At 32.6% G+C, this 26,262-nt stretch overlaps 4 protein-coding genes across 10 annotated transcripts; 3 read left to right on the top strand and 1 right to left on the bottom strand.

Annotated features, from left to right (window-relative positions):
- The first annotated feature begins 823 nt into the window (after nt 1–823).
- Nucleotides 824–1,973, top strand: LOC104883461 (hypothetical protein). The gene is made up of 2 exons (XM_010667996.3): nt 824–1,603; nt 1,722–1,973. The coding sequence occupies exons 1-2, from the start codon at nt 992–994 to the stop codon at nt 1,794–1,796; spliced, it is 687 nt and encodes a 228-aa protein (XP_010666298.1). The 5' UTR covers nt 824–991; the 3' UTR covers nt 1,797–1,973.
- A 6,698-nt stretch (nt 1,974–8,671) lies between these two features.
- Nucleotides 8,672–10,479, top strand: LOC104883471 (uncharacterized). Its single transcript, XM_010668003.2, has 3 exons — nt 8,672–8,833; nt 9,164–9,544; nt 10,399–10,479. The coding sequence occupies exons 1-3, from the start codon at nt 8,672–8,674 to the stop codon at nt 10,477–10,479; spliced, it is 624 nt and encodes a 207-aa protein (XP_010666305.2).
- Nucleotides 10,480–11,657: 1,178 nt separating this feature from the next.
- LOC104903877 (hypothetical protein) lies at nt 11,658–12,904 on the top strand. Its single transcript, XM_010692007.4, has 2 exons — nt 11,658–12,172; nt 12,549–12,904. Exons 1-2 carry the CDS (start codon nt 11,696–11,698, stop codon nt 12,621–12,623), a joined length of 552 nt encoding a protein of 183 aa, XP_010690309.2. The 5' UTR covers nt 11,658–11,695; the 3' UTR covers nt 12,624–12,904.
- Nucleotides 12,905–14,977: 2,073 nt separating this feature from the next.
- Nucleotides 14,978–19,691, bottom strand: LOC104903885 (syntaxin-81). Of its 7 annotated transcripts, XR_008968356.1 has the most exons (9): nt 19,273–19,690; nt 18,996–19,079; nt 18,770–18,874; nt 17,773–17,913; nt 16,473–16,715; nt 16,231–16,362; nt 15,937–16,042; nt 15,735–15,804; nt 15,282–15,296 (listed from the first exon to the last, which is right to left on the bottom strand). XR_008968356.1 is itself a non-coding variant. In XM_019248218.3 (8 exons), exons 1-8 carry the CDS (start codon nt 19,348–19,350, stop codon nt 15,121–15,123), a joined length of 1,029 nt encoding a protein of 342 aa, XP_019103763.1. In that variant the 5' UTR covers nt 19,351–19,691; the 3' UTR covers nt 14,978–15,120. The 7 variants fall into 7 exon arrangements, 5 of the variants coding, with proteins under 5 accessions (XP_019103763.1, XP_019103762.1, XP_057248807.1 ...); XM_019248218.3 differs by lacking the exon at nt 15,937–16,042 and having other exon boundaries at nt 14,978–15,296; nt 19,273–19,691; XM_019248217.3 differs by lacking the exon at nt 15,937–16,042 and having other exon boundaries at nt 14,978–15,292; nt 19,273–19,691.
- Between the last annotated feature and the right edge of the window lie 6,571 nt (nt 19,692–26,262).

Genomic DNA, 26,262 nt, shown 5'->3' with positions numbered 1-26,262 from the left:
ATCATATACATGACATAATTACCATCTCAACCAACTCTTAGTCATGCTTTAAGCATCCACATTATCATATTTGTACCTTTTAATATATCAAGTTCAAAAACACAATACCAAACTCGGAACGCCCGGGTCCAAATACTAGTTACTCAAATTAAACTAGAATACTATATATATATTTATATCGCAAATAAACATTGGATCATCGATAACCGTACAATTAAAGGCGGAATTATACTTTGGAGAGTATGATCATAGTCAATACTCTAGAAATATGTTTTTGTTAACCTTGGAAGGTGATTTCTATATTAGTTCACCTGAAATTTTCTGATCTGAACTTATCTGATTTGATCTGAACTTATTTTTTCTGATCTGATCTGATCTGATCTGATCTGATCTGAACTGATCTAATAACAAGATCTTATCCTTTAGATTGTTCTCAATATATAAGAAAAAATATAGTCATGTGGGGTCTTGTTTGATTCGTCTCAATGAGTACTTTATTAATATTCAATTATTATAATTTTTACTAATATGTAATGAAAGATATAGTGATTTTTAAATATAAGCATGATCTGAACTGATCTGATCTGATTAGATTTGAAATAAGCAAAAATAAGGTGAACTGAACAGCCATAGAGGGCTATTAAATTTGTTGTTATTCGTTCGAGTGTTATCCCATATTCCCAATGCTGAAGCTCCCTTGACCTGTAAAGCCAGCAGTTATTATCTTGCTTATTCCCGGTGTGGTTTTACTCCTAAGTGGCTATTGAAATACCCCCAACAAATTGAATAAACGTGAAACGAATAGAATGCATAGAGAACTGAGTAGCATTATGGTGATTTAATACATGCAAAATTATTGTAGACTCTGAACAATGAAATATATCTATAAATATAACCAACAACCACTTCAACATACATACCTCCTAGTACAATTTAGAAAACTTCAAATCAATATAGTGTCTTAGTCTCTTAGGTTTAGAACCATCTCAATATGGCTGCGCAAGTGACGGAGAAGAAGCTGAGTTTGACGATCTTAATAAATGTAAAAGCCCAGAAAGTGCTGTTTGCCTACGTAGGGAAAGACTTTGTGGATTTCATCTTTCAAATAATGTCATTACCCCTTTCTTCCATCACAAAACTGCTGAATGAGAAATCTGGCATGGTGGGTTCGCTTGGAACACTCTATAAAAGTATTGAATCTCTGAGTAGTCAGTACTACGAGTCCAATCTCAACAAAGATTCAGTGCTGAACCCAAGAGTTCCAGTTGTTGTTCCTTTCTTGTCATTCAATGATGCCCCAACTATAATCAAAATCTATAGGTGTCAAAATCACATGAATTATGTTAGTTATTTCCCACAAGTGAGTTGTCCCAGTTGCAAAAATGCTATGGTTTTCGAATCGAACTTTACACATGTTTTACCAACAACATCAACATCGTCAACACCAGGATATGTGAAAGGGGAGGTGAGTTATATGGTTAAGGATAATTTGCATGTTAAACCCATGGACATGTCTCTCCTGGGTATCCCCCTCGTCAGAGAGCTTATTGTCAGGGATTCTGATCATTTGGAGGAGAAAGAAGTTGAATTTGGTATCGAAGAGGTATTTTGCAACCCAGTTTTTTTTTTCTATGAATTGCATAGTATACTTAATGAAATTAAGTAGATAGGACTATAGGAGTATAAAATGTTTGATTTTGTTGCGTGGTTTGTTTTGACAGGGACTAACACTGCTGAAAGCATCTCTGGAGAAACAAGATGTGCTGACTACTGTTTTCCTAGGAAAGAAGATTTAATATCTTATATATTGATGTCTTGCTGAAACTTCCATCTAATTTTCATTAGTACTGCTTTTTAGTTCTAGTACTGTATTAGTATTTACTTGTGTTTTTACTTTTATCCTATGTTCTGTTATCTTAATGTGTGTTTTTGTGATTTCAAATCTAAGGTTACTCTCATCACTGGTTTAAGTATTCATGGTGTCATTTCAACACAAATATTACGAGTACCTTGTCAGCTCATCTAATCGATCCATGGCGTGACTTAGGTTTGAGTAGATCGGGTCTGTTATATATTTGATTTAGTGATTTGGAAAATTGGAACTTAGATTTGAAGATACATTGTATTGTAAACTTTCCACCGGAAAATGGAAAACTGGATACTGCTTGCCAGAATATTCGATGTAATAGATCAATTTCAATCCACAAAATATGTTAGTACGTAAATTAACAATTCATTTCATCACAAAAAGGGATGATCAAAATTCGAATTCAAACAGTTTAAAAGTTTATGTTTTTATTTTTGAAATTTTAGTTAACCCAATCAAATTTGCCCTATCTTCTTCACTAGTCCACTTCACTATCATTGACAACAAGATGTAGGGATAGCAATGGGGTGGGTTTGGGTCGGGTCTACCTCGACCAAGACCCTTTATATTTTTTACAGACCAGACCCGCCCTAGATTTTTTGGATCTAGAATTTTCAAATCCAGATTCGCTAGGTCTAAAGGGTCTACGGTTCCTAACTCAGCCAAACTGGGTCTTTCTTAATTTTAAGATTTCATCACATTTTTTGAATATATGTAATTAAAAAATTTCGTGCTGATATATATAGGTCATCGCATCCATGGTTAAAACAGTATCTAAACTAAATTTTAAAAATAATAAAAATTTTAAAATGCTACAAGACTTACAACTTACAGAGTTACAAATTTCACTTCACTATCATTGACAACAAGATGTAGGGATGGCAATGGGGTGGGTTTGGGTTGGGTCCACCTCGACCAAGACCCTTTTTATTTTTTACAGACCAAACCCACCCTAGATTTGTTGGATTTAGAATTTTCAAATCCAGATTCGCTGGGTCTAAGGGTCTACGGTTCCTAACTCAGCCAAACTGGGTCTTTCTTAAGTTTAAGATTTCATCACATTTTTGAATATATGTAATTAAAAAATTTCGCCATGATATATTTAGGTCAGATTCATGGTTAAAACAGTATCTAAACAAAATTTTAAAAATAATAAAAATTTTAAAATGTTACAAGACTTACAACTTACAGAGTTACAAATTTTATAGATGGAGTTACAACACTCACAAATATACAAAATTAGAACTCGCAAAACCTTAGAGTTTAAGTAAAAAAAAAATCTAATATGTAAATGGATCGGGTCTGGGTCTAATATAAGTGGACCTAGACTCGACCCGATTTTCGGACCCGGATTATCCTGAAAAATGGCATGGACCCATTGCCATCTCTAACCAGAGGTAGCAAATGGGTCATCCATGTTGGATCATATTCGACTAGACTTACCGTTTGGGTTGGGTTGGGTCCATTTGAGTTCGGACCGTGAACTTTAATTTAACTCAAGTAACTTGAATAGTTCCAATAGCAAATATGGAACAAGTTATTTCATCCCCAATTATTCTCATTTATATACTTTTATAGATTTTAGTCAAGATTCATGATCAAGAATCTTGTTTTATTGTTTATTTGTTTTCGTTTATATTTCTAGTGTTTGTATTAGTACATAGTTTTGGAGTAACATACTGTATGTTCTTTTATCTGACGTAATATTTTGGATTCATGGTGTCACAATGTCATTTGATATTTAGACTTTTTTTTGATAATTGTTCGTTGTACTTTATTCATATCTCAAGAGAGAGGCGACTCGACCCAATACTAGGTATTCCGTCTCAGTAGACAGAAATTTTTATAGTGCTAGCACACCCGGTAGAGGGGAGACACCTAACTCTATCCAAAATACAACCTGACCATCAAGGATGGTAATTATACATTAATCTAGAGACTTTATTCTAGATTAAAAGCTTTTATGTTTATTTATAAATTTCTATTTGGTTGTTGAACTTTATTCCAAAGAAAGTATAAGTTCATTTTTTTAACGTACGAGTCATATGTATTCGGGTCTAGTTGCTGGTTGAGATATTAATTATTTTGGGTTTCAATTCTATTACGGGTTTTTTCGGATGAAATTAAACGTCTTAGATCGGATATAGAAAAGTCCATTTTGTCGCCTCTAACAATAACTAAAAAATATTTACAAAATATATTCACATATTCCATTTCCAAGTATGAGAGTATAATTACCAAACAAACAATATCTCTACTCAATAATCGTTACCAATTAAATTGGCATGCTCCTCTAGGTGTACATTTTGTTAAACGATTCTATTAGTTTAAAAACTTAAACAAACTCACACTTTGGTGTTGTTATTAGCTAATATTTCCTTTATTTTTAAAAGATTGTTACACTTTCACTTTTCAGTTGTTACCTTCTTTTCTTTTAAGAGAAATTTCATTGATTAAAGGCCAAACGACATCTACATAACTATTAAAGAAAAACTAGATATAATTAGACAAGATCATATCAAATTCTTCTTTGAAGAAAAGTACAACGAAACAAGTCGAGCAATACAACACAGCCCCATGGTCTTGGACTTCAACTTCAACCAAAAGAAACAATTTCTCAAACTAATTTCTAATTTTCCACGTGGGAAAAGAATAAAATCAAACTCTCATGAAAAGAGAGAAAAAATCCAAAATTTGGGTAGAAAACTCTGGAAAAAAAAAGAGAGAGAACGAAAGATTATTAATAATAAAAACAATAAAAACTTGAAGAAAAAAGAAGAATTAGGGACTTTATCGAATATGGTTGCTGATGATTTGGCTAAACAAAGCGCGAGAAGAATTGATGAATTATTACTATTGCTTGGTGCAAAAATATTAGTATCTCCATCTGCTGCCATGCAGTTTTGTAAGGTCGAGAAGTATTTGTGAATGTCCAAATGTGAATCAATGTAAGATGGCTTCTAGTTTTTTGGGCCTATCAGCTGGCATAAGTGATGCAAGTCCAAGGTTCAAAAGAAAAGCTCATGAATTATATGAGGAATTAGAACTATTAGTGTTGATATTTATATTCCTAACAATCATAATTTGGTCAATTTGGCTCATTTCGTAGACTTTGATAGGTCGAGTTAACTACCTAGTAAGGACCTAAAGTATGAGAGTTTTTTCCAACAAGGACCTCAACAATTTTTTTGATCTACTAAGGACCTCATATCTACTATGGTTACATTTTCCATCCAATATTATTAACTTTGTTTCTTTTTGTTTTAAAAAATTGAAATGGCTCCACCAACTCAATTATTCTTTATCTCTTTCCATATTCCTCTTAATTTGACTTTTAACTTTTTTTTCCATAAAACTATGAGTTATTTTATCAAATTGATACTTTAAGATACATTATTTGATCACATGAACATATTTTAAAAAATTATCACAGGTGTGTATTTTCAAAGATTTTCTTTAATCATATGAGTATTCTTAAAATTTGGACTACTTATAAGTATTTAATAAATCTTCATTGACCATATAAGCCCTTTAGCTAATGTTATATATTCACCTCTATTTACATCTTATATATTCTTAGAGTAATTGTCTCAGAAGAACTCTAAAGAATCGATAATTATATCTCTATCAATTCTTTACCTTTTTTCTCTTTTCTCTCTCGGACACTAATAAAAAGTCTCGGGTCAGTAGTTAATGAATTCATGCCAAACTATTCACAAAAGCAGGATAAAGGGCAAAAAATAGGGGAAAAGAAAGAAAAAAATACAGAAATTAAAGAAAAATAAGAACATGTATTTGCAATCTAGTATGATTAAAGGTGGACGCCAACATATGTTAAGAACTTACCATACAAGTATTTAAAGAAATTACTACGGTATATCTGTTTTTAATAAATTTCTACAACGTCTTATATGTAGGCGAAATTTTAAGAAATACTCATATGATTAAAGAAAATCTTTAAAAATAAACACATGTGGTGATTTTTTTTAAAAATGATCATATGATCAAATAATGTATCTTAAAGTACCAATTTGACAAAAATACTCATAGTTTTATGAAAAAAGAGTTAACGTCAAATTAGAAGGAAGATGGAGAGCGATAAAGAATAATTGAGTTGGTGAGTCCTTTTCAATTTTTTAAACAAAAAATAAACAAAGTTAATAAAATTGGATGAAAAATGTAACCTATTGGATGGAAAACGTAACCTATTGGATGGAAAATGTAACCATGGTTAATTTGAGGTCCTTAGTAGATCAAAAAAATTGTTGAAGTCCTTGTTAGAAAAAATTCTCATAGTTTAGGTCCTTATTGGGTAGTTAACTCTTGATAGGTCCATCAATAAGTTCACATTTTGAACTTTAGGAAAAAGTGGTCAAACACTTAATTTGGACACATTTTAGGTCGAATTCAAGTGTTGCATTACATGGGATGTCGATTAAAAGCCCAAGGAGTTGCTGCTTGAAGTTGGACGTGTTTAGCTTTTTTTGTGGATGTTTTTATTTACTTAACTTGGATGACGGATTGAAAGTGACATGCAATATTGAAGGGCTCAAGTTTTGTATGGGTTTCAAGTATGGCTGTAAAGAAAGCCCAAGTGATGTATGGATTTCTATTTGGTTTTGTTTTGGGGTTGTAATAACCATGAGATTACTCGTAAAGTGATCCATGATTAGGCATGTGTGGTTGATACTAATTAGGCTTATGTTAGGCATGTAATTAGGAGTTATTTAGGCTCCTTAGTTGCCGATTGTAACCCTTGTAACAACTCCTTAAATGAGCTTCTCAAGAGGCTTGAATCAAGGAGTTTTGTAACTCCTAAAACCTGTCTAAAGATGGACAATTTTCAAGGGTTTTTAGGCTTTATTTTTCTGCTCCTATATGTTATACTACCTCCGTTTCTTTTTAATTGTTACACTTACACTTTTCACGCATGCCGATGCACTACTTTGAGCCTTTATATCTCTAATTTTGTATTTGTAAAAAATATAAAAACTACATATTAATAAAATACATACTAATACGAATCTAACAAGATCCCACATGACTATGTTTTTATTCACGTATAAATCACAAAAGAGGGTCAAAGTGCAATTTGTGAATAGTGTAAAATGTCAAAGTGTAACAATTAAAAAGAAACGGATGTAGTATAAGGAGTGCTTATGGTAGGAGAAGCTTAGTTTTTGAGTTGATTAAAAAAAAAAAGAACCTTCGTGTCTATAGTTTTGTGCTTTGAGTTTATCTCAAATTTGAAACTAACCCTTATTGCTTTGAGTGTCTCTTGAGTGATAAGATTAGGGGAGATCGAGTGAGTCTTGTATTTGGCCTAAGATCCCAAATCATTGAGTTTGTCTTGTGATTTGATCATTATCCTAATCATCATCCAACTCTTTGAAAGGTGTTTTTAGATTCACATCAATAAGACTTGTGTGCGAATTGTAGTTTGGATTTTGAGCATCGTCTAAACCCATAAGGAAACTTCCAGAGACTGGAAAGTAGGATTTATACCCACACGCAAATATCCACACAAACACCTCCAGATTTGGGGGTTAATGAGAGTCGAACTCCCGACCATGAGTTTGGGAGGTGAGAGTTCCAACCATTGGGCTCCCACGTGATTTTCATGTGTACTCTACTTCTAAATCAATGAAAATAGACTTTTAAATTACTAAAAAAAAAAACAAGGAAATAGGAGTATTATATATTTTTCTTTTTGGAGTCCCCTTTTCAAGAATTCTATGGTAAGTAATTTATCCTTGGACTGTGCAGTGCTTGTACAGGACGCTCACTCAAAAGCCCAACAAGCACCCCAACACGGCAACCCCCTTCCCCAATAGTATTATTTATGGCTGTATACATAAAATCGTAACTTTATACCTGTGAACTGATGCATCATGAATCTATGATCAAATCTACTGCTCTTTTTAGTCTTGTGTATTGCCTCTTGAAATTCTTTTATGATTTATTGCCCTCGCTGAACCTCGTATATTAATTAAGCGTAAATTTAGTACATTATCTTCTCATTCCCAGTGCGGTTAACATCGATTCATTTTTGTAGACGGAAAATGTTTGAGTAATCCTTAGGGTTGCCAACTCTCTTAGACACATTAGAATAAAATATTAATATGTATGTAATAAATGAGGAGAGAAGAGATATAAAAATACTCCCTCCGTCCCATAATATAGTGCCTATTTCATTTTTGGTGGTCAAACTTTAAAATCTTTGACCGAATATTCTCATTTATATATATAAAAAAACATATTCATGTAGGATCTTGTTAGATTCGTCTCAATGTGTAGTTTCATAATATCAACTTTTTATATTTTTTATTAATAAGGAATTGGAGATATTAAAGGTCAAAGTTACGTTTTGGAGACCGTGAAAAAAGAAACAAGCACTATATTATGGGACGGAGGGAGTAATATTTTGATGTATTCCTAACCAATGAGAATTCAATAATAAAAGGGTTGACAACCCTTAGGGTCACTCAATCAATGTCCTTTGTAGACCCTTGGATATCTATCTCAACATCTTCCGATTTCTATGCAATGTACAACATTGATTAATGATTATAGAAAAACGTACTTCAATTACATTGGCTGTTGAGTTTCAAAATAAACTAGAGCGCCTAAGGAAACTCAATCGCGCAATGGCGATATTTAATAACTGCCAAAACTGACTAATGAACAACATAATTTCTCTATAAATACCAAGACAATCTTTCTAACATCTACGCCTTGCTAGTTTATAGCAGAGTTCATAAAACTGCTAATAACCATTAATCAGTGTAGTTGTTCTATCTCAATATGGCTAGTGAGACCAAAATGAATTTGAAGATCCTAGTAAACGAAAAGACAAACAAAGTGGCGTTTGCTGAAGCAGAGAAAGAATTTGTAGATTTCATCTTCTCCATAATGTCGTTGCGCCTTTCAACTGTCACAAAATTGCTCACTCAGGAATTAGGCATGGTGGGTAGCCTTGGAACACTCTATAAAAGTATCCAGAGGGGTAGATGAGGGTGTGCAAGGAGCCCAACAGCACAGGGCCCCCAAAATTATAAAGGCCCAAATTATATTATTTTGAAAATTTTACTTCATATTTGAAGAAATCACCCTTGTTTCCCACCCTTAATAAATTTGTCAAAGATTTATCTTTAGATTTTCAATTTCCTATCTTTAGAACTCTAACCTTCGATCTTTATTTTCTATAAATTTAGGGGCCCAATTTTCATGTTAGAACCGGGGCCCCAAAATCTCCAAAACGGCCCTGAAAGTATCTACAATAATCAACACTTACAGCCAGATATCAGCACAGATTATGTGCTGAAGCCAACTGCTATTAAAGTTCCTTTATTGTCACTCGATGATGTCCCTTATCTAGTAACATATTACAAGTGTGATAAGCATCCTGACCGTGTTAGTGATCGCCGAGGGACAGTTTGTCCCTTTTGCAAGACTGGCTCAATGACGTCTGAGTTTAGCTTAAAATATGTTCCTCCAAGTCAATTGAGCCCACAATCATCATGGACATTTTCGGATCCTGGATTTGTGAAAGGAGGGGGAACTTATATGGTGATGGATAATTTGGAGGTCAAACCGATGTCCATCTCCCTCATAAGGTCCTTTGGTGGGGATTTCAATTTCTTGGTTGAGAAATATGTTACGCTTGGTTGCAAAGAGGTAACTATGTACCTTATTCGTTTTAAACATTGCATTTTTCTTTTGTAAGCCCCTGTTTTTTTGAATTTTTTCCTTAAATAATGCAAAAGTGGGTTTTAATTCCCAAAATATGCCCAAAAAAATTAAAATTCCCTGCGTACCGTCCACATAGGACGGCACGCGAGAAAATTATTTTTTTTTTGTTTTAACCCACGAAAACCGCTACTCGTAGTAGCGGTTTACCTGTGCAAAATATGGTAAGCAGATATCAGTTTTCATAATTTTTTTTTTTTTTTTTTTTGTAAACCGCTACTCCGAGTAGCGGTTTTACCTAAGTTGAAAAAAAATAAATTCTCGACACTTGTAAACCGCTACTGCAAGTAGCGGTTTTACTAAAAAAAAAAAATCTCGCGTGCCATGCTACGTGGACGGTACGCAGGGAATTTTAGTTTTTTGAGACATATTTTGGGAATTAAAACCCAATTTTGCATTATCCAAGGAAAAAATTCCTGTTTTTTTGGATTTATTTTTAGTTAATTTCAATTCAGTTTAGTTTTTCTTTGCAATTCAGTTTCACTCAGTTCAGTTAATTTTAGTTCAAATAGATTCAACTCTCAATTCAAAAATACGGAGGCCTAAGTCTATGACAATGAAATTTATTCGCTATTCTAAAATAAAATATTTAAAAGACGCTTTGAATGACTAAATACCTGATTTGCTTCATAGCTTGAAGTTTCGAGTTTCGACTTGATACGAAACTCTAATAGAAATTGAAGCATAATTGATTTGTAAAGGTATATATATATATATATATATATTGTAATTTGTAAAGATAAGAAGATGTGATCACAATGGTGTTGACATACACTTGACAGGGACTAGCAATACTGAAGGCCTCTTTGGAGAATCAAGCTGTGCTCACTACTGTCTTCCTTGGAAAGGAAGAAACGAAGTAATTGTCTCCTACAGATTCCTGGCATGCTGCGGTTGGATGATGAATTGATGATATTATCTTGCTCACAGTTCGTATTTTTAATTTTGGGTGTTTTAGGTTCTATGTTTTATTATGGCTTTCATCATTTCATGGTGTAATCTTGCATAATCTTTTGATTTCTCATTGTTTTTGTTCTTCTATGCCTTTCGTACTTCTATGATGTAATTTTGCACAATCTTTTTAATGAGTCGTTTGTCATAACTGGTACTCAATTAGTTTTTTAGATAATCTATCTCAGCACTACCCCTCCGTTTCATAGTATAGTATTTGTTTTGTTATGGAACTTTAACCTTCTATATTTTCAATAAATACAAAAACCTAATTAAGTCTGTACTCTTTAGTAATAACCTCAATCATTATTTTTGATTTTTCATATTAGAAAATTTCTACTGATATTTACTCTTCACCCGAACTCTAGATTTTTTTTGATACACCTTATGTGTTTGAGTATTGTGTGAGCTATATTAGACACCTTTTATTAGCCAAAAATCAAGGAAAATTTTCAGAGAAAATAGCTATGTTTTGGACTGCATCACGTATTTGGCACAAGTACGTGTGCCTGTGATGGAGTAACATCCAACACAATGCTCACAAGAAGATTTTGATTTTGATTTTGATTTTGGATTTGTTTGATTTATGATGAACTTGTTGAGAATGTTGACACATAATTGATTATCCCATCTAGGATATATTGAAAATGGGTTTTTATAAGTATAACACTAGATATAAGTTAAAAGTATCAAAATTCATAATTATTATATAAAAAATTTCCACTTCAAAATTCAATCAAATCAAAAAAATTACACGATTTCCTCTATTTTCCTATCGTCTCTATATATTATCCCCAAATAGAATCTTGTATTGTCGACAGGGTCAGGAATTAGGATTTTCTCTTCTGGTATATTGGAAAACAGTTCCTGGACCAACGTTTGAAATGTTCTTAAAGAACAAAAAAGTGAAGAGGCAAGTTCTAGAATACTGCATACTAGATTGCATTCTGCATAGGGAACCCATCAACAATATGCTGACCCAATAAATTCCTACCGTGTATCTAACCCAATAAATTCCTACCGTGTATCTGACCAATTATATCATACCAATCACTCTATAAAAGGAAAACACAAGCTTTACAATATTCATTCAGAATTGTAAAACTGCTAATAAATTTTCAAGAAAATATGGTGAGTTTGAAGATATTTGTAGACACAAAGAATAAAAAGGTTGTATTTGCTGAAGCAGGCAAAGAATTTATAGATTTCATCCTCGACATGCTATCATTACCGCTTTCAATCGTTGCAAAACTCCTAAAAGAGCATAATGAAAGCAAGGTTGGTTGCATTGGAGCACTGTACCACAGCATTGAAGCTCTCAGTCCTAGTTGCTTCGAGTCCGATAGCCACAAAGGTATGGCGTTAAAGCCAAGAACTAATGTTGTTATTCCTTTGTTATCATGTTATGAAGGTCGAAGTGGACAGCAAGCAAGTCTGCAACCTACTAATTATCCCAGTTATGGACGAAAATTTGTCAAAGAAGCAATATCTTTTATTGTGATGGATAATTTGGAGGTCAAGCCTATGTCTGCAACTCTCATTAAGTCCATCGTTATTGATTTTGATATCTTGACTGAACAAGAGGTTCAAGTTGGTTGTAACGAGGTAATATAACGCCACTCTATAGTCTATTCCTTCTTGCGTTTTATAATAAGTGAAACATATTTTAAATGGAAAAAAAATGACAAAATGACAAGAATATTTTATGACTTTTTGACATTTGAAAGTAATGTTTATTAAATCTTATACCCAATTCTTATGTTCGGTTGTTATGGAACGGAGGAAGTATATACTACCTCTGTTTTTTTTAGTTGTAACGGTTTGACATAAAGTAGAGAGGGAAAATGTCTAATCGTTGCAACTAAAAAAAACAGAGGTAGTATTATATATAGTAGCTGGGGTACTATATCTCTTTGATGATGAGATGATCTTACGCTCTTCGACGATAGTCATAGTATTAGTATGGTGTTTGTTTTTGCAGGGACTAAATTTACTGAAAGCGTCTTTGGAGAGCCAGACTGTGCTGAGTACTGTCTTCCTTTGGAACAAGAAGTAGGCTCTTTCTAGTTACTGGCATGCATGCTGTTATTGGATATTTTGCTAAGAGCTTTTCTACTTCTTTCATCTGAAGAAAAAGCTTTTGTATTTTGTTTTCCATGCAAAGTTCCAACTGTGCGCTGTACGTGAGCTTAGTTTTCATCTTCTCATTGTCCGATTGTTCTGTAGTTCTACACTTCTATGTTTAGGGAATGGATTAAATTACCTTTTTTTGTAAGGACTGGTAATAGAAGTGTTTTAAGAATGATTATTGCAAAATCGGCATGCTTAATATTGTAATTTGTATCTAATTATATCGCTATAATATATTGATAGATAAGATGAAAAGCTCTGTCAAATGCATACCTTTATTAGGTCAACCTAATTTGGGTTAGAGTGCTAGGCACTTTAAAAGTAAGGAAGAGAAAGATAATGTGATCCCTGTTAAATATGGGCCTGGGCCGCACCCATTACAAGGAGAGAGAGTCCACTTCACAATACAAAGGAGGTTCCACCTTAAAACCATATGCAATAAGGGGAGTAACCCCTTTGCATTATAAAGTGAACCCATCTCTTTTATTTAATCAATGTGGGACACTCACATGTGGTGTGTGCTATACATCATAGCTTCAACACTCCCCCTCACATGTGAGGTCCCTTTTTCAATTGGCCTAGAATAAATTAACGGACCCTCTGTGGGTCTGGCTCTGATACCATGTTAAAGGACCAACTCAACCAAAAGCTTAAGCTGATGGTTGAGGCCCCAGGAATATATCTATACTCTATCACTCCCCCTCACGCAAGAGCCTTTTGGGCTTGAAGTGTGGATGTAGCACAGGCCTCCCTCATACCTGGCGTGAAATATTCCACTGAGAAAGGAGGGGTGGATGAGATTCGAACCCGTGACCTTTTTGTCACGCTGGCTGTTGATGTCATTGCCTCTTGGAACTGTTGTCAAACTCCTAACTCAGAAAAACACGGTGGATTGTCTTGGAGACCTCTACGAAAGTGCTAAATCTCTCAACTCTCACTACTTCAACTCAATTCTCAACAAAGATTCAGTTCTGAATCCTAAAACAGCTGTTAATGTTCTTTGTTGTCACTTAATGAGGCTCCAAAAACTACTGATGCTCCAAAACAATTCTATAGGTTTTCAAGTGGATGTAGGAACTACTTCACTGACGATGAAGGGTTAGAGATGAAGTGTCCCAAGTGTCAGAGTGCCTATAGAAATGGAATCATGAACTCCCCAATACAGTTTGTCAAGCCAACAACAAGTTCGACAAATACGACGTTGTCGAGCAGCGGATCGAGTGGAGGATATGTGAAGGGGATGGTGACTTATATGTTGATGGATAACTTGGAGGTGAAACCTATGTCCACTTCAGGGATTACTCTAATCAATAAGTTTAATGTTAAGGATGTCTCTTGCTTGGAGGAAAAAGAGGTTCGAGTTGGTTTTAAGGAGGTAATAAATTGGTGGTCTTTTGTTCTTTTTAATCTTTTTTAGCTTGATTTTATGTTAATGCAAACTACTACTATGTTTATGCAGGGATTGGCAATACTGAAAGCGTCATTGGAGACGAAAGCTGTGCTGACTTCTGTCTTCCTTATCGGAACTCAGATCTAAGTGTGTTGTTCTAAAATCCAGATGTTTCCTACCTTAATTAGCTAATCTATAAGTTGTATTTTGGACCTTTGGTACTGTTATGTTTATGATGTTTTGCTGAAGCTAATACTGTCATCTTAGGAATTAGAACTTAGAAGTGTATGTTTTGACACCTTAATATACAAGGTAAACGAACACAATTAGCTAATCTAAAAGAACTTGTGTATTTTATCTTCCACCTTCTATCATATTGCTTGCAAATGTTGTCATACTCCTTGATGAAACTAAACCAAAGACACGATAGGGTTCTTTGAAGTTCTCTACAAAAGCTTGGCATCTCTTCAAGACGAGTACTTGGGAACGAATCTCAACAAACACTTGTTGCTTTACGCCATGACTTCTGTTGCTATCTCTTTGGACTTTGGTTAATCTAAAAGCTTCAATTAACGGAACTCGAGGATAAGTGAAAGGGCCAATGAGATATATAGGGTGATTGTTAAACATTGCTCCCAAATTACTTAAAATAGTCCAAACTCCCCTCTAAAAGTACTATTATACTCTTACAATATTTTTTTTTTGTTTTTTTACTCCAACTTAACTCCTCATCGGATTCATATTCTCTCTCATCTTCGCCATCACCACCGCCTATCAATACCGACAAATCCAAAATTTCAACCAGCACAAAATTCCGACGAGGAAATTTTTTTTAACAAATTCCATGAGGCAAGATGTGTGGCCTGGACGTTGTGTACATGGGACACGACTTGTGGCATGAACAAATCAATTAGAATAATCATTTAGGTATAACATTTCCTATCTCAAGTAGTACTACAATTGTTGATGAATGTCTTCCTAAACTCAATGATTAACAAATGTCTTCCAAAAGTCGAATGCTTTGACCTTTAGCCTATGTATGCTTGATAGGAGAACAAACATGCCACATCTTCCCATCATGGGCAAGGGATTTCGGAGATATGTAGCCTGTAGGTACCTTAAAAGTAGACAAGCAGTCAAAGGGAAGCCAACAGCGTCTTCTAAAAGAAGTGGTGTATCCTTGATGTAATAAGCTGAATGAGGAACTTCCTTCACAACACGAATAAACTTCAACATCTTAACTTACAACTTTCAATGATGAGCAAACATGCAAAGGAGTCTAAAGAGATTCCAAATGTTAGCGTCAGCACACAGAAAAACTCCATTTATGGGATTTAATTTCTATCATGCTAATGTATTATGATTACACACCAAAAAGATCAGACTGAAAAATAATCTCAATTTGAAGTCATATTGGTCGAATTTGTTAGTCTCACACCCCCGGTACCATTGGTCATGACCATGCACAGATCTTGGCTGTCCCAGTTCCATGAAAAAATTAACAAGGACTACCTTCTAGAGTGATGATGACTGATGATAAGCTTGCAAATGTTGGACCAGATATTTACATACACTAGTTATACCAGTCAAGAAATAAGACAGAGAAAGTAAGTACAATCAGAAATAGCAAAAGAAATGTTCTGCTACCACTATTCCTCTGTATGGCCTGAGACAGCTCTTTGTTGCCAAGCTCCACATTTTGCGTTGCTTCAACTGCCTACAAGCACAAATCATGGCAGGTTATATGTAGATCCAAGGTTTCTGTCTGATAATCGTATTAACACTATACTGAAATAAGGATGGCTATCATAATGATTAAATGGCACTTAAGAAATACAGAAAGAATTACCGAGGGAGTACAAGAGAGTTTTAGAAGGATGAAAGTTTGTGTACATTTGTAGTTTCAATTCAACTGTAGATCAATACATAATCACCAAGGACAAAGCTACACCTAGCTGGATTACCCACATAAGATAAAAATAGAAATTAATTGTATTTGCTGTAATTCCTGAGTTGTAATCCACTAAGTATTAAATTCCGTATCATGATTACCCAATGGGTTAATAGAGTTTTTTTGCATTCACTGTTCAGGTTAACCAAAGGCACTTAAAATGTCTAAGGTCTGTCGATCAAAAAACCAAACCTGTTCGTACAAATGCTCGATCTGTTGGGCTTGCTGGAGAACATGTGTAGACATGAGGTGATTCAGTGCAGACATCTCCACCATTTTGGTTTCAGTTTGTTGAGCTGCATCTAGAAGATTACTCAGCTCCACCTACATTACACAGGAATCTATGTAAGTGTAAGACAACCAACAGACATATACTAAGAAACAATGTGCATTGATACTTTCCAATACATCAGAATGCATATGCAACTAATAACCTGAAGTGCACGAGTATCATCATCCAAAAGCTGCTCTTGGACTCTTTGGGGACTGGGTTCCACTTCATCAGGTTCCTTATTCTCTAGATGCTTTGATTTCAAGTGGTCTGTTGCACTTGACTCAGGGATACGGTTTCGTTTTCTTCTGGGCGTTGCTCTATTCAGAACATCTTGGAACCGTATAGCTCTCAGCCGGTCAAATTCTGATGTAACTGAATGAAGCTTTTCACTTAATATCAAAACCTGTAGGATTGTTTAAGCTTCAATTGAAATGTGCAGAAAACAAAAGCATTTCTGCTTTGGAAAGTAAAATGCAAACATAAAAGTTACATATGGAACCATTGCGATTAGAGTTCAGAGCAAAATTTACCATAGGAAATCTTACCTTGCCACTATGTAAGTTTCGTCAAACTAAAAAAAACAACTGCCATAGAGTGGTATGTTCATGAATTGAAAAACTAGTAATTTTGATCTTCAATTTCACATCAAACCATACCCGACAGCAGGGAGGAACACGGTTCACTGGCAATAGGATATCCAGTGGATCAACAATACAGCGTTTGAATGGCAGTTGAGCTAGGATAGGTAGATTTTAGATATGATACACACCAAGGAAATGAACCCTTGATGCACAAGACATAAACAAGAAAGCTACATACTACACTGATAATCAAGGAATTCTTTGTATGTAACTGGGCACCCAGGGTAAGGAGGTAGAGAACTGGTGAATGAAAGAAAAATCTCAACCATACAGGATTTGAATGGCAATTGCTTTAGCATAGGTAGTTTTAGATCTGATACACACCAAAGATGTGAACCCATAATGCACAGGATATAAACAGGAAATCTGGGCATACAGCACAGATAGAAGGAAACTGGGCAGCCACAGTAAGGAAGTAAAGAGCTGGTGTGTAAAGGAGTATCTCCAAAGGTCCACATATAAGGTCAGAGTGTATGCATCATAGTTATAGGGGTAACTCATTTTTCAAGCAGGTGCACACTAAATTGAAATGAACATCCCATTCTCATTTTCATCAAGCTTCAAATATTTTGATCATCTCTCTACTTGTCGGATTACACTTACAGGTAACATGACCAACACATCTTTAACCAAACACAGACAAGAAAGCTCAAATCACGTACTAGAAAAAGAATACAAATATGCATTTCAAGTCTCATAGAGGAACGGAGTCGTGGCGCCAATCTAAGCACCCATCCCCAATAAAAGAGACGCAACGGAGTAAAGAAAGACTATACTTAGCTAAAAGACAGCTAAACTATCCTGGAAATTCATACATACCACTCCATGTTTATGCGCAATTGTATCAGCATTGGAAGCCATTCGTATACCAAGCCAACCCTTCGAGTTGGCTTCTTCATCATTTATACTAGCTTTTAGAACGTCTATCTGCTTTTGACATAGTTTAACAAAAGAAGTAACCTGCATAGAAATAACTTCCACTTGTCAGAGAATTCATAATCAATTAAAATTTCTTCTCAATTAATTTGTTGAGTTTTGCGTCTTGAATGATTAACTAATAAGCCATTATACAGACTAATCATAACATAAATAACACTGATTGGCACTGGATCTTCCATATCATATGTAGGTTATTAGCATAGAAAAATCATTTAGCATCTCAGGGGATGATTCAATCCCATGTTGAAAGAAAGAGACAATTAAAAAGAATACAGTCCATAACAAAATTAATCAACCACTAGTCATCTTTTACATAGAAATAATTATTCGACAACACGAAAAAATCATAGGTCAGCTCTTTGACAACATTGAAAAGTCAATAAGTCCTTCTCTATCTATACCTATCTAAGAAAGAAGGAGGCTTCTAATGTCCTCTCCAGTTCAGAATTTGCCACAATTACAACAATATTCTAGAAACAAAAGTTTCTTTCTTAAGCTGAATCAGTAACCAGCCCAATTGCTTACCGTCACAAACTGTATGCGAATCAGGAGGAAAATAAGAAAGAGGCAGAACAGATGCAAACAAAATTCAAAAATAAAAGAAACTAATGAATTTCAAAAATCTTAGTGCACCTCATTCAAGCTTCCAGCATATCCTACTAGAGTGAACAAATTCAACACATCACAAAAAATTTATTCTTTGCTCTAGAATGCAAGTAGCCAAAGCATTGCCAATAAGTTACTTCTCAAAGAAAATCAAACATATCTTAAGTTATTGTGCTAAAGAATGAGGTTAACATCAAGATCAACACTCTAATCAAAGTCATTGAATTCAAAAATTAACGAAATTCCTAATTGCAGTTAGGTTTGAACTTACTTCCTGCTCAATACTATCTCTCTCTTGCTCCGTTGTCCGATGCAAATCCACATAATCGCGCTTATGTTTCATCAAAAACTGATCCAACTCTCCAATACTCTCAAGCTAGAAAAGCCACAAATCCATCATTCCACAAAAAATCAGCACACAATAGCATTAATAAGCTCCAAATCTTCATCTAATCAAATTTACTCCAATACAATGGAGGTAAAAACGATTCACTTACTGTTTTAAGTGAAGCTTTCATGAATTGAGTCCTTTCTCGAGGCTTGTGTATGATGAATGATGCCATTATAGCAGCCACTTTAGACTAACACATCAAAAATTAAAAAACTTCATAAACAACTACTTTCTAGTTTCTACATTTATACAAATTCAAGTTACTCCAATATACACATCAAAATAAAAGGAATCAAACTTATATCTAGGTTAATTAAACACCACCGAATTCCAGAGAATTATCAATTTCATCAAAAAAAAAAAAAGGATGAGAGAGAAAATACCTCATCGTACTCCAAAGAAACGGCTTCACGGCGAACAGCATCCTTAAAATCCTCAGTCCTATCCCTAATTTTCGCCATTAATGGATCATATACAAGGTGCAATTGAAATAAAAATGATCCGATATGAAATTCTATAAATTGAACTATAAATTAAGCGAAGAAGAACTGAATTTGCAGAGATTTCTGCAAAATATCGCAAAAGTTTCAAGTAACTGATATAAAGAAATGAAGAGAGACGGAAGAAATTTAGGAGAGAGACGGAAGAAATTTAGGAGAGAGAAAGTGAGTTTCCGGCGTGCGCGCCGCTGCAGATCGCCGTGGTACCTGCTTGAGCAGGGGAGAATTGGATCTTAGCACGTCTTTGTGTTTTCTTCTACTCTACATCGTTATTTTCTTTTTTTTCGTTTTTTTCACAACATTGCAATTTTTTTAATAAACTCTATTAAATATATGGGTAATGATAAGCATTAAATACATTTCTTTAAATGAAAACAGTTTAAGAATTTAAGACGCATTTTCACATCAATTGAGGTAATAAATGCTTGATTCAATATTTCCTAAATATATTAATAACTTTTTATAATTTTTACTAATGAGAGTGACTCTTATTTTTTCGTATTTTATTATTTTGATTTTTTATATAAATCAAAATTTATCATTGATGATTTTATTGATTTTATTACTCTTATGTAATTTCGTTATGTTTTGCTGATTGAAATAAAAAAATTTATTGAAATTGACTTGTTACTATTTGAAATCGATTTTTGTTTCAATTCAAACTTACTTATCTCTATTATATAATGAAAGCAGAGTTATGGTGTCCCCAATAAATTTACTAATTATCCTCAGTAAATCAACTACTCTACTAAAAAAATATGAAAAAATCGAACTCAAATATAGCATAAAAAAAATAACAAAGGAAATTATATTAATCAAATATTTGATCAATTAATACACAATCAAGTAGTAAATCAAAACGGAAAATACAATCAATTAGGGCCCGTTCGATATTACTGTGGTTTTCTGTTTTTTGGTTTTTTGATTTTTCAAAGTCATATGATATATGTTCTATAATGCATTAAAAAACAGTCAAATTTATTGGGAACATGATGATTTTGAAAACTGGCAACTGAAAAGTGAAAACCACTTTTTTGGTTTCCAGTTTTTGGTTTTTATTTTTCAAAAAAAAAAACTGAAAACTAAAAACAAAAAACGATAACGAATGGGGCCTTAACAAAGTGAATGATTTAATTAAAACAAAATACTTTGTTGATAAAAATATAAGAAATCCTTAATAAATCTGCGTAACAATCTTTTAACGCTCATCAGTTTAATTTTAAAAATCTTAAAGAAAGTATAAATAACATAAATAATAAAAGTCGAGTTTGGTTAAGTGATAAAGGCTTAATCAACAAAATTAGCGAGCCCAAAAAATATGTCTAATGTTCAAAATCTACCTTTATTTATGCCCAAAAGAGTTATAAATAATGTTCTAAAAAAGTGAGACATGCATCACGGCGATCACGTGCATAAATGACTAGTGTTAATAGAATGGAAGACTATTGAAAATTGATTCATTTTTTAGGTAAATTAAACTTTTTCTTTATTTTCTACTATAAATAAAAATTAACCATGACACACAAGTCAACTTGTACTTAAATACTTTTTTTGCCTAAATAGTATGTAAAGTATTTTTGTAAGCAAGTAAGACCTTATATAAGAAAAATGATACAGTATTAATTAAAACACAAAATCTTAAGTATTTTGTATAATTTTTTTTTCATAAACTAGGTCTGTTAAGATTTTCGACTGATTACGAGAAGTTAGACACACAATTTAATCCACTACTGTATATAATAAATCCAGGCTAAGCTTGAATTAGACACTAATTCTTGTTTATATAAGTACAGTACATAATAAAAGATTTGAAATCATTTATATAGGTCCCTTTTCCAACTTTTTCAAGTTTGTAGTGGGGTAGTTCAAAAGGACGACACAAGGCATTATAAATGTAATTAAGTTTTATTATCGAGGATGGATGTGAATTGAGAAAATTGGTTACTCATAATGGGACTTATGTAACCAGTCACTGACTCACTTCTCTTAATTGGTTTTGGGGAAATAAAAATCACAATAAAAAAGCAAGAATATTTATTTTGGTAGATATATATACATCATTCTTTCCACGTAGAAGTACCTCATGAATGTATATACATACTTTAAGTCGAATTTGATAGAGTAAGTAAAAAGTTAGGTGCATTTGATTTCTTTAATTAATTTAGGAGTAGTGAAAACAGAGAGTGCATGTACCTATTACATTTGAAGGAGATAGAAAATGTTAAAGAGAAAAAATAGGGGTAAAATGTAATAAAAACATTATATATCTTTCACCCCTAGTATAAATAGTTAGTACTTTTTTATGAAATGACTCGAAAAGAGGAACAGTTTATTTCATGAAATAGACGACATATGTACTAACCAATGCTCAATATTAAAGTGTAATGGTAATGATCTTGGACAAAGTTAGCTACGTGTATGCACTACACTTCCACTAGAAGATTATACACTTGGTACTTTAATACAAATAATATACAGATAAAGCATACTGACTAAAACATGTCATTCTATATAAAAGAAATCGAAAAGATCAGAATGAGCATCATACGTATAGCGAGAGAAAACCGAGCACTAGCGTGACAAAGATGAAGGTGATGTAGGAGGAGAAAAGCATATAGAGGAGGGACAAAACGAGAAGGACGAAGATGAAGGTGGAAGAAAGAAAAATACGGATTGAACTGTCCGAATTTGAGACGGTATCACTCAAGATTTTTTTAAAATCATAATTGGTCGTAATAAATAACTTTTAATCAAATCATAAAGTTAATGTATTCCTTAACCTATTATGATTTATGCACATGTAAAACCTATGCATTTGTCAATCACTCTATAAGTATAGGCTATTAGGCATTAGCTAATATAGGTATAGTATAGTCAAAATTTTGATTCACATTCACAAATTTATGGTTCAACACTTCAACTAACCTATTAAAAAACCCTTCATGGATAAATTAGGTAAAGGGAGTAATTATCCACAATAATGGATTTATATTAGGTGAGCCCAACACAACTTTTGGCTTTTGTGTCCAGTCCACGGTCCCCCTCACCAAACTGTTGTAAGTGAGTCCAACAGCTACATTTCCGATCTATATAAAGATAAATTTATAGGTTGGCGGATCCATATAATAATGGGTCTGAGATAAAACTTATCCATAAATACACTGGTAGGCCTAGCCCAATAGGGCAAGTTTGTAGATGTGATTAGTCAAAATTGGATCCACTTGATCACATGGCAACTAGCATCCATACTTCCATAATGTACCCAAGCAATAAATAGAAAAAGTGGTATGAATGTAAGCCTTTGAAACTCAATTTTTTTAAAATAAAAATTATTACTCCTTTTATTTTTTATTTACTTCTTTTTATTTACAATATTTTTAAGAGAGAAAAAGAAGTCTAAGTAGAAAGAACAAATAGGATCGAGGAAGTATTAAGTTTCGCTCAGAAATTATACTTATACTGTTCCAATATGTCGTAATTGATGTTTCATTTGTTTTGAAGGAAAACATTTTTCAGATTTTTCGTTGTTTAGTCAGATAAGAGGTTAAAAAGGAAAATTAATGTTGAAAATAGTTTTTTCGTCAATTTTCAAAATTTGAAAGAAAATTTTCCTCTATTTTTTCATTCTCGATAACTCTATTTTCTCCTTAATTCTTATTTTAATATTTTTCAGTCAAATCAAACAAATTAAAGAAAAACTAAAATTCATTTATTTTCCCCACTAGAAAATATTTTCCATGAAAAATGTTCACTGTCGAAGTATACCAGCCTTAAGTATATTAGTTTTTAATTAGTGCAATATGCTACTTTTATATTGATTTATTTATTAAAGTTTGAAAAAAGTAAACTAATACAAAATGAGGTTGATCGTAAATAAAACAAACATAAGTCGGAAGAATCATTGTTCTTTTAAGATCTCCCATATTAACATATCTCCTAATTAATGCACTTGTCACTTCACTTAAAAGTTAAAATAAAAAGCAAATCGCCAATGAAGTGTTCTCACTTATGTAACTTAAAAGTTATACATAGAATTAACTTCTTTTTTTTCTCGATAAAGCAGCAAATCGAGACATTTCCAGAATATTGTGTCAGTAAATACTGGTTTAATAATTTTTTAGTAAGAAAAATTCTCTTGCAAAAAGAGTTAATAAATTGAGAATCTTCCTTTAGGTATGAAAAGAAGACATCACAATCACTTGCCTAACCTTAATTCTTGATTTGTTTAGCATATATTACCTGATATACCGACTCGATCTGAGATCTTGAAAAATTTAACACTATTTTTATGGTATAATTATTTCCCCAACCATAAGTAGGAGTAACTTTTAAGAAATGTTATTTTTTTTTTGGTACAACCTAATATGGTATAAATAAATACTATTTTTAATAGGAGGGAATATATTCAATCGATCTCAAGCTAAGTTGTGATTTGTTTCCTTAAAGTTGAGATTTTATCCAATAATATTCGGAGCACATATGCAAGAAAGCATATGTATAGCTTTCACAAGCTTTCGTGACAAATTTTGCCAATACAAGTAACTTACGTGCTTCATTTGCTTGTTGAATAAATACAATTTCTACCCTGATTTACTAGTTACGAGGTAGCTGTTCATAATAATATAGTATTTTTTGCCTCATTAGAATAAAAACAACTTATTGATTACTCTGTACAAGAAGAATGACCAAATAAGAAAACAGTATCTTAACTTTATTTATTCAAAATAACTGTTGTGATCGAACATTTGCAGCTATTTGACAGTTCAGATTTTCTTTGATTTCACGTTGTCGTGTTGTTACATTGTTTTTTTCCTCAAATGTTGTAATGAAAGTCTATGAAGCATGACTGGCTATTAGACTTTGTTAATGGGCAGGTAGTCGACTAGATTGATATGGTAGGGTTAGTTAAAACAGATTATTAGAGGGTGTTTATTGGATGTAATCATTAATCAATATAGTGCATATTTTTGGCCTTGTGGTTGTGGGTAGTGGCGGATTTTGAAAAAAAAAAATGGTGTTGGGGTTAAAAAAAATCATCAAATTTGAATTGGGACCACGTTGTAAATTTATAAAGAATACTTGAAAAACACAACTTTATTATGGAGATTTTTAACTATTTTAAATTTAAGTGGGGTCAATCACACCACTAACATCAATCTTGATCAGAATATTAATTCCCAAATGATATGTTCAACGAGGTTACACGTATGGTTAGATTCTTACGTTTTGTTGATTGCTCATCTCTTGAACCGTATAAGAGTATAAGGCGTTTCTTAATATAGAATATTAAAAAGCAAAGATAATATGAATAAATATAAAAAGAAATTGTGAATATACAACCCTGTAGAAATATTAAGCTAAATCAAACATTAATTAGACCAATCGATGTCATGCATTCGTAATTTAATACCAATTTAGGGCCTGCTCTTCGACATAAAACAACTGAACTGAATTGAACTTATTGGAACTGAACTGAATTGAATTAAATTGAATGTAATAAATATATAAATAATATTTTAAATAATAATAATATGAATATTAAATAATAATTATGATGATAAGTAATAATAATGAATAATAATAATAGTATTTTGGATATTTTTAAATGATAGTTATAAATAAATAATATTAATAATAATAATTAATGATAATTAATAATAATTATTTTATATTATTTGTATTAATATATTAATACTCGATGATGATACATAATAACAATAATATCTAAGAAGTAAATTAATATTACTATTTTAATAGTTAGATTTAATAATATAAAAATATTTAGTAATAAAAATAATGATTGGGTTGGACCGCCAAAATTACATCATAAACCGTCTTGACGCGATTTGATTGCTTTATGGGCTAAAAAAAGTGGATTTATTTGTGCTTTGACCTAAACCATGTTCCTCCTAATAATAATAGTAATAATAATGAGTAAAGCTATAATAAACAACAATAATATATAGAAACAACAATAATAATAATAATACTTAATAGTAATGATATATATTTTAATAATAATGATAATGATAATAATAATAATAATAATAATAATAATAAGAGTAATTAGTAAAATAAATTATACTAACATAATTATAATATTTAACAAAATGATTATAAAAGAATGGAGCTGAACTGAACTGATTAGAGCTTAACTGAACTGAAATGAACTGATTGGAGCTGAACTGAACTGAACTGAAAATAAGATGGGGAGAACAAGCCCTTAGCAAATATAATAAGTTTTTATATAACATTGAGTTGCATATATCATTTCCCTTCCTCTAAGATAATTAACATGAGACAATATGAGTATAATGATAGTAGGTATTTATAGTAAATTCAACCTACTGACCTAGGTTTACACGACTAAGATAAAAAATAATAACAATAAAAGATATCAGTAGCTAAAACGAAGGAAGATAAATTGAGAGTATCCACAACAAAGATAAGTGTAGAAAATCTACAAGTATACAACCAAGGATTGAATTATATATATATTACTTTTTTTGTTTGGTAAGATGAATAGGGGGTAAAGGAAAACCCCTAACCTCAAAGTTAAATGACGCAACTCGAACCACTTGGCGAAGTTTAGCTTGATAGTTGAATCTAGTACTCCCTCCGTTCCAAAATATAGTTTCCATTTCCCTTTTTTCACGGTAATTTATGCAAGTTGGGATAGTAAAGATTTTTTGTTTATTTAAATTAATGTTGTATGGGAAAAAATGATTTTAGGAGAGAGAATGGAGATAATTGGTGAAAGAGCATTAATTGTAACATTTTGGTTGAATAAACAAAGGAAAAAACAGAATTTAAGAAGCAAATAAATGATGGGACACGATTTTTCTAGACAAATTACGGAAAAATGTGGAACTA

Source organism: Beta vulgaris, chromosome 2 (genome assembly GCF_026745355.1).
Source record: "Beta vulgaris subsp. vulgaris cultivar EL10 chromosome 2, EL10.2, whole genome shotgun sequence".
Lineage (NCBI taxonomy): Eukaryota > Viridiplantae > Streptophyta > Magnoliopsida > Caryophyllales > Amaranthaceae > Beta > Beta vulgaris.
Note: the sequence above shows the minus strand (reverse complement) of the source record. Positions and strands in the feature narration are given on the sequence as shown.